We start from the raw sequence: 9,212 nt of genomic DNA, 5'->3' as shown, positions 1-9,212 counted from the left end.
AAATTCGATAGTTTATCGATTGAGCCATCATATTCAGGAATGACTTTTATTGCCGAAATTACATTAAATTCTGTCATTTTTGTTTGTTCAAGATGTCCTGGTAATAGAGAAATTTTATCTTCTTCTTCTTCTTCTTCAGATATTAAATCATTTTCTTCATCAGTATCAGTTCCAGCAGGTTTAATTTTAATATTTTTTACTAATAAAGCAGCAATTTTAAAATCTTTTTCAAACTCTAATGCTTCAAAATTTAATTTTAATTTTTCGGTTTCACTTGCACTTGCTAATTTATTATTATACTCTGTTATATATTTACTTTTCAAATCCTCTAACTTATTTTTCTTTAATTGTACATAATCACATCGAACAGACTGGGATTTTTTACATGGTCATTGCTTTTTTACTCTTTCATTGCTTTTTTACACATGGAAAAAATATCCAAAAAATTGAGTCATTAAACCAATTTTTGCATCAATTTGATCTTTTTCCGTTCTCTGATTCAATATTCTGTAAAAAGAAAATGATATTTTAGTAAAATTAGCCAAATTTAAATACCTTGAACAAAAAGCAAAAAGCAATTGCCCGGTCAATTGCTTTTCCTTGACAATTCCATATCACATAGTCCGTTAACATTCTCTGTTTAAATTTACTGTTCGAAATTTCATCGACCACCATCGAAATCATCTGATGCCAGAAAAAACCAAAACAAAGGAAATTTTATTCATAAAACTCTTGTGAAAACTTTTGAAATGTATTTAAAATGAGTCTAGGCATTAGTGAAATTAAAGTTTAATATAAAATACATGTGAATAATGTGTTTTGAACAACTTAAAATATTTCCCGCCTTGGACATTTTACTTACACTGGATGGCGCTGTTCTCAGTAAGTTTTCTAATCGAAACCAATGAAGGTGTCATATCACTTCTCCATTGCTTCTTTGAAAATCGATTAAAAGAGCAATGGCCCAGTCTGTTCGATGCTAATCCGTACTAAGCTCTCTGTTTGGCCCATTTCTCTTTAAATTTGCAATAATTCTCTTTAATTCTTGATGAAACATTTAAATTTGACTTAAATTTCTGACCTATATTTATCAAATTTCTTTGTTGATTATTATTGTTATGTGCAAAGTAAAGAAATCATGAAGACAAAAAAAAATTCTACATAAGTAAAATGCATGAAAGCGTCTCAGCTTACGGTTGAACTCCACGCAGCCAAAGTCCACCGGTCGCTGCTTCCCTTGACGTCAATCGATCGAGTTGAGGTGCTGATCATCCAAAAACTGCATTTCCCTTGACGTCAATATTTGGTTCGATGATCGAAGTTTACTGCTGAGGACTGCATTTTCCGTTTGTCTGGTTTTTTCCCACTTAACGAATTTTAGTTTTTGTGCTTTAACAATATTCAATTTTTCCGGTTCTTCTTCTTCTTCTACTTTAATTAGGCAAATGCCTGTTTTTCCCACAGTAGGGATACGGATTATTTATCGTGATTGAGTGTTTGAAGGTGTCATGGTACTGAGCATCAACCGGAGTTGTGATTCTGATGTCCAAGACTCGTACCATCTTTTCGGTGGTCTTCCTCTTGGTCTTGTATTCGATGCTGGGAGATTTTTTTGGACTCTTTTTGCAAGTCTAGTGTCGTCCATTCGGTTCACATGATCTCTCCAGTATCGCCTTCTTGACCTTGACCATCGCACAATGTCCTGAACTTCACACTCCTCGCGAATATCTGAACTCCTCTTTTTATCGCGTAATGAGTAGCCGCATATTGTTCTTAGAGTTTTCATTTCGGTAGTCCTGAGCGTGCGTTTGGTTCTTGTATTGTCCGCCCTTGTCTCTGCTGCGTATGTCATTATGGGTCGGACGCAAGTTTTATAGATTCGAATTTTGTTCTTAATATTCATATATTTATTCTTCCAAACCACGTCTCTCAGACACCCGGATATTGCGGCTGCTCTTGCGGCTTGATGACGCACCTCTGCATGCAGATCCCTATGGCTAGTTGTTTCAACTCCCAAGTATTTAAACTCCATGACTTGCTCAATGGGAGCATTGTTGAGGTACAACTTACAGCGGATAGGTTCCTTTGAGACTGTAAGGGCTTTGGTCTTCGAAGTTGAGATGCTCATGTTGTATTTCAATGCGCTGATATTGAATTTTTGAAGTAGGCGCTGTAGGTCATCTTCGTTCTCAGCCATTAGCACTGCATCATCTGCGTAGCAGACTATGTTGTACTGGTCTGAGCTCATTCTGTACCCTATTCGGGTGCTTTTCACTTTATGTATTATTTTGTCCATTTTGAGGTTAAACAGTGTTGGGCTAAGGCTGTCTCCTTGTCTCACACCTACCACCATAGGAATTTCCCTTGAAAGCCTTCCATTGATCCTGATACGCGTCCGATTATTGATATTCAGGTCTTTAACGACATTGATGATGTCTACGTTCAAATTGTGTTCTTGGAGAATTGTCAAAACATCTTCCAGTCTAACCCGATCAAATGCTTGTGTTAAGTCAACAAAGCACATAAATAATGGCTTGTCAAATTCAATTGACTTTTCCACAAGTTGTCTTACTATAAAAATAGCATCGGTTGTGGATCGGTTGTGCCGGAAACCATTTTGTTCCTCAGACATAGGTATCTGCTGTACGATAATCCGACCCATTAACTTAGTTAACAGCTTTTGCACCATGCTCAGGAGGGTAATACCCCTGTAGTTTTTTGGCTCTGTTTTGCTGCCCTTCTTAAAGATGGGAATGGTTATGCACGTTTTCCAGTCGGTCGGAATCTCTCCCCTCGTGAAAATTTTGTTGAATAAGACCGTCAGTTCTGTCGTCAATTTGTACCCCCCATATTTCAGGTGTTCATTTGTGATTCCATCGAGTCCTGGTGATTTTCTATTTTTTAACTTCTTTATTTCTAATTCGACATCGTCTTCATTTATTGTCGTCCTGGAAAGCACTTGTGAATTGTGAAAGCTGTTAGGAATGGCCCGAGCTTGTTCTGTACCCTGGTACAAATCTTCGAAATATGACTCCCAAGTCGAGATTGGAATGGAGGTCGTTTGAGTGTACTCATTTATGGGCTTCTTTCTATCTCTCAAATAATTCCAAATTTTTTTCTGAGCTCCATACAAGTCATGTTCCATATCTTTTGTGAATCTCTCCCAGTAGTCTGTCTTAATCTCTCTCAACCTCGCCTGCACTCTGTTCCTTGTTGTAATGTACTGTCTGTATGACGCTAGGGTTTTAGTGCTTCGATAATTTAGGTAAGCCCGTTTCTTCTCTGCTGCGAGCACTTTTACCTCTTCAGTAAACCATGGTTTATTGTTTCGAGGTGCATTAATGTTTACTGTTTTTGTCCCTAGAGCCTCATTGGCCGCCTTGGTGATATTATATTTTATGGTATACCAGGCTTCGTTTATAGCGTCTGAGGACAGAATGGGATTTTCTTCTATGGCTTGCGACAGTCTCCTTTCATATAGATCACGCGTACTAGAGTCCATAATTTTTCCGGTTAATTTACGAATTTATTTTGGTGTTTTTTTTAACGGTTTTTTTTTGGTCTGTTTATCAAGTCATTTTTTTTCTGAATTTTCCACATAAAACTCCATTTACACCACACTTGGAACTTGAGGGTTAATTTCTCTCTGCAAATGTCGATTTAGTTCTTTCACTATGTCTTTTTTCATCTTTTTCTATAAGTAATACAAGGCAACGCAGATCATTGCTATGACCACGAAAACGAGTAGAGTTTCTAACATTCTGATTGAATTTCCGAACATCTGGTCTCCTGAAGCACTTCCACTCGCTTGATCATTATTAATTACGACAGTTTCTTTGTCTAATAACACAGTCGGTTGGCTCGCACTACCTCCCGTTTTTGCTTAATTGTTTATAATTCGCTTGTTTTACAACAAATTTTCTGTTTAATAACTAAAATTGTTAAAATTATCAGAAAAATCACTGCTGTGGTGCAAAAGCATCCTACGATACAGTTTTCAATAAACACTCTTTCTTCGCTCTTTGCGTTAATGATTTCCATAATTAAAAACTGCAAAACCACTGTGATTCACTAATAAAATTTGTCTACGCAACTTCTACATACACACTGGCAAGGATTACCATGTGGTAACTGAGAACGCCACGATCTTTCTCCTTCCAACTCCATTTATTGACTGTCTTCAAAAGCACAAAGTGTAATTATAATAAATCCAATAAATGCTTATTCAAGTAATAATGCATTTGCATTAGGGTTCATACCTTACCATACATATTATTTTAATATAATTTTTATTTAATAAGTAACTTCAACTTTGAAATTCAACATGATATGGGATTAAATTCATATACATACCATAGGTGAAGAACATATTCTTGAAAACTGATTTTTTCGCAAACGAGAATTTTTTTTAATGAATTTTAGTAAAGGATTATGGAAATAATCAACAAACTAAATGAAGCAAAATTATATTATCTTCACGAAAGCATTAATTTGAAATTTGTGATCCTTTAGTTTAGTTCATCTCAATAAAATCGTCCACAGAGTCATGACCAGGTTTTTTGCTTTCTCGGCTACAAAATCAGCGAATTTGCTGATTATAGCCTTGGTTTCTGGTGGAATTTGTGTGTTGTTTTGAGACGATGGAATAGAGTATAACGTAGGGTTCTCTTGATTTAAAATAATATCATCTGATGGCGCAGAGCTCGTGCTTGGACCAAATTGATCGAAGTTAAGTTTTTCTCCGTGTTCGACTTTATGATTATTTGATGACTGAACAAAAGTCCTTAAGAGTTCGTCGTTCTTTTCCACTGATTTCATGATCGCTTTGGCAACCATTTGCACATCGGAGTCTCTTTCGGACTGCTTCTGACGCCTTGTATTTATTAGGTGAGATTCTTAACAATCTCACCTACTATAATCCTAACAAAATTTCATGTCCTCCGATCGACCCCAAACTTTGCCAAAATATGTTTCAGCACTTCCTGATCACGAATATATATGTGGCTAATTTACGTTCCCGGCCGGCCGGCCGGCCGCTCTTTGGAGCTTAATAGCTCCTAAACTAAAAAAGATATCGACTTGCGGTTTTCGGCAAAGGTTATATATCGGGTGAAAATTGCAACTTGGTGCATTGACCCCCCACCCCATACCCCTCCTTCCAACATTTTGAATACCACAATTTTTCTGTTTTCTTAATGGTTCCGCCCCTATGGCATCGATCGGGCTCAAATTTTAGTATGTTATAGCTGGGCCTTAGGGCTTTCCATCAATACCAAACTTAAGGTCTCCCGACCCCCCTGACCCGAGCAATAAGGGTCCAAAAAACAATTCTTAAAATGGCCATAACTCCGAATTCAGAATTTAAAAAATGAGGGCGTTTTGGAAAGCTCTCGTGAAATGCCACTTCCCCTTCTAACATCACAAGTTCATAAAACCACCGCTAGAGGCGCTATTTTTAAAAAAAGATTTTCAATTTTCTAAGTTAAATAACTCAGAAATTCCTTATGCATCGGGCTGAAATCTTAGTATGTTGTAGCACTTGATTATACCTAGCAAACAAAAAAAAACTTAAGTCGATCCATAACCCCTGACCCGAGCTATAAGGGGTCAAAGTTTGAATATTGATCGGCCTCTATCTCCGGTTCTAAATTAACATATCGACCTAAATTTTGGCTATATGGAATCCGGCCGATAACTTGATGCAATAGAGAAAACACGGAATTTCGACCTGGTTCTTCTCCTCCTTTATTCTCTAGCGAACGTTTCGGAGCTGAATGGCTCCTTCCTCAGGTCTACAATATACATATAAACATAGATTTAAAAAATAACTCATTTACAAAATCATAAAATTCCTACATGAAAATTGGTGGGAAAAGGGTGTCAGGGAATTCTTTCACTATCACTTTTACATATATGGACGATGTGCACATGAAGGTGGTCAGACTGGGAATCGGAAGCCACAGATCTCTACATCTCCTCACAGCTGTGATAAGTCTCCTCATCTCCTCTACTTGTCTCCCATCTCATTTTAACTCGTTGCAACAGGGCTGCGTAAGTGGAACTTATTCCCTGGCAATCCAGTTTTTTGTTCACGTTAGTATTTTTTGTCAAGTAAATGTGGAGACTCTCTAGTATTTCCAGTTTTTTGTTTTGGGAGCATCGGTCAATGATCTCTGTACGATCAAACAAAAAGTGATGTCCGTGTTGTTTTGAATGCGTGACAAGGGCTGTGACGTCGTGTTCCTGATTCATGTTAATTTGTTTTGTGCTTCTTCTATGCTGCGCTACCCGGTCCTTTAAACGCTGAATGGTTTTTCCGATATATTTCTTTCCACACTCGCATGGTATAGAATACACCACACCGCTTTGTAGCCATGGATCAATTTTTTGTTTTGTGTTGGAGAACATTTTCGATATGTTGTTAGAGCTTTTAAATGCTATTTTAGTATCATTGATCTCTGATTCCAACAATCGACGGATTAGATCACTTAATTTAGGTATATAAGTGATTGTTTTGTAGGTTTTGTTTATGTTCTCATTGGTGTTGTTGTGTATTTCTGTGCTAGTGGGATTTGTTGTTGAGTGTATGTTCCATAATGAATTTATTAATGTTGATGGGAACCCATTCATCCTCAGTCTGCAGAATACTGTATTTTTAATGTTGTGGCTTTCCATTGTTGTGAGTTTTTGGACCCGTTTGATGTATCCTATAGCAGTACTTATCTTTTGATTCAGTGGATGTTTGGAAAAGTAGCTCAACATTCTGTCTGAGGCTATTTCCTTTTTATACCACAATGTCTCTAGTTTATTGTCTGATCTTATTATGTATGTGTCTAGGTATGCTATTCCACCCTCATTTTCCACCTCCACCGTAAATTGCAATTTGTTGTGAAAACTGTTAAATGCACAGAGAATTTCCTCAATTTTGTCCCTCGGAACCAAACAAAAATTATCATCAACATATTTGGTTAAACAGATGATATTCACTGATATTGTTGTCAATATTTTATCAATAGCATGGTCCATCACGATGTCGGCTATGATCGGTGATAACGGTCCTCCCATTGGCATACCATCCATTTGTGTGTAACACTGCCCATCATATGCAAAGTAACTGGTCTCCAGGCAGAATTTTACGATGCTCATGAACAGAGCTCATGAACAAAAATTCTCGATTTTATTTAAGAAACAATTGGGATACGTAACTGATTTACCGTCTGCGGGCTGGGCGATAAATCTTACGGATGTTCAAATACCCAATGAGGTCAAATTATTGATGGGACTGAGCCCCAAATTCTCACTATCGCACAGAGACATCCCAAACAGGACTGTTTTGCACCTCATCACGGAAGTCGAAGACACCCTACGTCTAATTCCCGGAGACGATGCCAGAACAAAGAGAAATGTCATTAGATGCCACATAGCACAATTGATCAATGGACATTTATCTCATCAAAGACTGAGCGCAGAGGACAAATATTTTCTACACCTCGAGACCATAACACAAAGATTCATGAAGGAGCATAGAGACATCATTATTGTACCATCGGATAAAGGGAACAAGACAGTACTAATGTGGAAAAGTGATTATGAGACAAAAATGGCTGAAATGGAAAAATGGCGAATGAAGAAATGTACCAAAAAGTCACAAGAGACAACACCTTGGCAATCGAAACAAAAAACAACCAACTAGTAAAAAGATTAAATGATTGCGGATACATTGATGGGATTACAAAACAATGCCTAACAACTCAAAATTCACGCATACCACGCATGTATGGTCTCCCAAAAATCCACAAAACAGGAATCCCACTAAGGCCAATTGTCTCATGTGTGATGTCGCCTACATATTCACTGTCCAAGTTCCTTAACAACATCTTAAAACCAGTTACAAATCTTAGAGGGTATAATGTCAAAGATTCCTTCCAATTTGTTAAGAAACTCAAAGACACTGTGGTTCCTGATAACTACATAATGATCAGCTTAGATGTTGTTTCTCTCTTCCCTAACATACCACGAGAGCTGGCTCTACAAATCATTAATGAAATGTGGGATACGATAAGCAACCACACAAACATCAATAAAGCCCTGTTCATGAGCATCGTAAAATTCTACCTGGAGACCAGTTACTTTGCATATGATGGGCAGTGTTACACACAAATGGATGGTATGCCAATGGGAGGACCGTTATCACCGATCATAGCCGACATCGTGATGGACCATGCTATTGATAAAATATTGACAACAATATCAGTGAATATCATCTGTTTAACCAAATATGTTGATGATATTTTTTATTTGACAAAGTTGAGGAAATTCTCTGTGCATTTAACAGTTTTCACAACAAATTGCAATTTACGGTGGAGGTGGAAAATGAGGGTGGAATAGCATATCTAGACACATACATAATAAGATCAGACAATAAACTAGAGACATTGTGGTATAAAAAGGAAATAGCCTCAGACAGAATGTTGAGCTACTTTTCCAAACATCCACTGAATCAAAAGATAAGTACTGCTATAGGATACATCAAACGGGTCCAAAAACTCACAACAATGGAAAGCCACAACATTAAAAATACAGTATTCTGCAGACTGAGGATGAATGGGTTCCCATCAACATTAATAAATTCATTATGGAACATACACTCAACAACAAATCCCACTAGCACAGAAATACACAACAACACCAATGAGAACATAAACAAAACCTACAAAACAATCACTTATATACCTAAATTAAGTGATCTAATCCGTCGATTGTTGGAATCAGAGATCAATGATACTAAAATAGCATTTAAAAGCTCTAACAACATATCGAAAATGTTCTCCAACACAAAACAAAAAATTGATCCATGGCTACAAAGCGGTGTGGTGTATTCTATACCATGCGAGTGTGGAAAGAAATATATCGGAAAAACCATTCAGCGTTTAAAGGACCGGGTAGCGCAGCATAGAAGAAGCACAAAACAAAGGGACAGATAATCCTAACCGGCTTATGTAGGTGAGATTCTTAACGTGAGCTAACTCGGAGTGCATGCAAATTCGATTTAGAGCTGAAGTTGGGAGACGCCATTCAGTTATCTTGAATCAAATTCGTGAAATTATGCAAATTTTGTATTTAAACAAAAATATCAAGGATTTGGATGAACTGACACAAAAGTAATATATGGGTGAAATGTAGACCAGAATGTTCTCTATAATTTTTCCATA

At 37.1% G+C, this 9,212-nt stretch overlaps 1 protein-coding gene across 1 annotated transcript; it reads right to left on the bottom strand.

Annotated features, from left to right (window-relative positions):
* Positions 1-1,480: 1,480 nt before the first annotated feature.
* LOC129808563 (uncharacterized) lies at positions 1,481-2,248 on the bottom strand. Its single transcript, XM_055858342.1, has one exon. The coding sequence runs from the start codon at positions 2,246-2,248 to the stop codon at positions 1,481-1,483; it is 768 nt and encodes a 255-aa protein (XP_055714317.1).
* Positions 2,249-9,212: the final 6,964 nt, after the last annotated feature.

The sequence above is a fragment of the Phlebotomus papatasi genome, chromosome 4 (assembly GCF_024763615.1).
Source record: "Phlebotomus papatasi isolate M1 chromosome 4, Ppap_2.1, whole genome shotgun sequence".
In the NCBI taxonomy this organism is placed as follows: domain Eukaryota; kingdom Metazoa; phylum Arthropoda; class Insecta; order Diptera; family Psychodidae; genus Phlebotomus; species Phlebotomus papatasi.
This window is presented reverse-complemented; position numbering and strand designations above follow the sequence as displayed.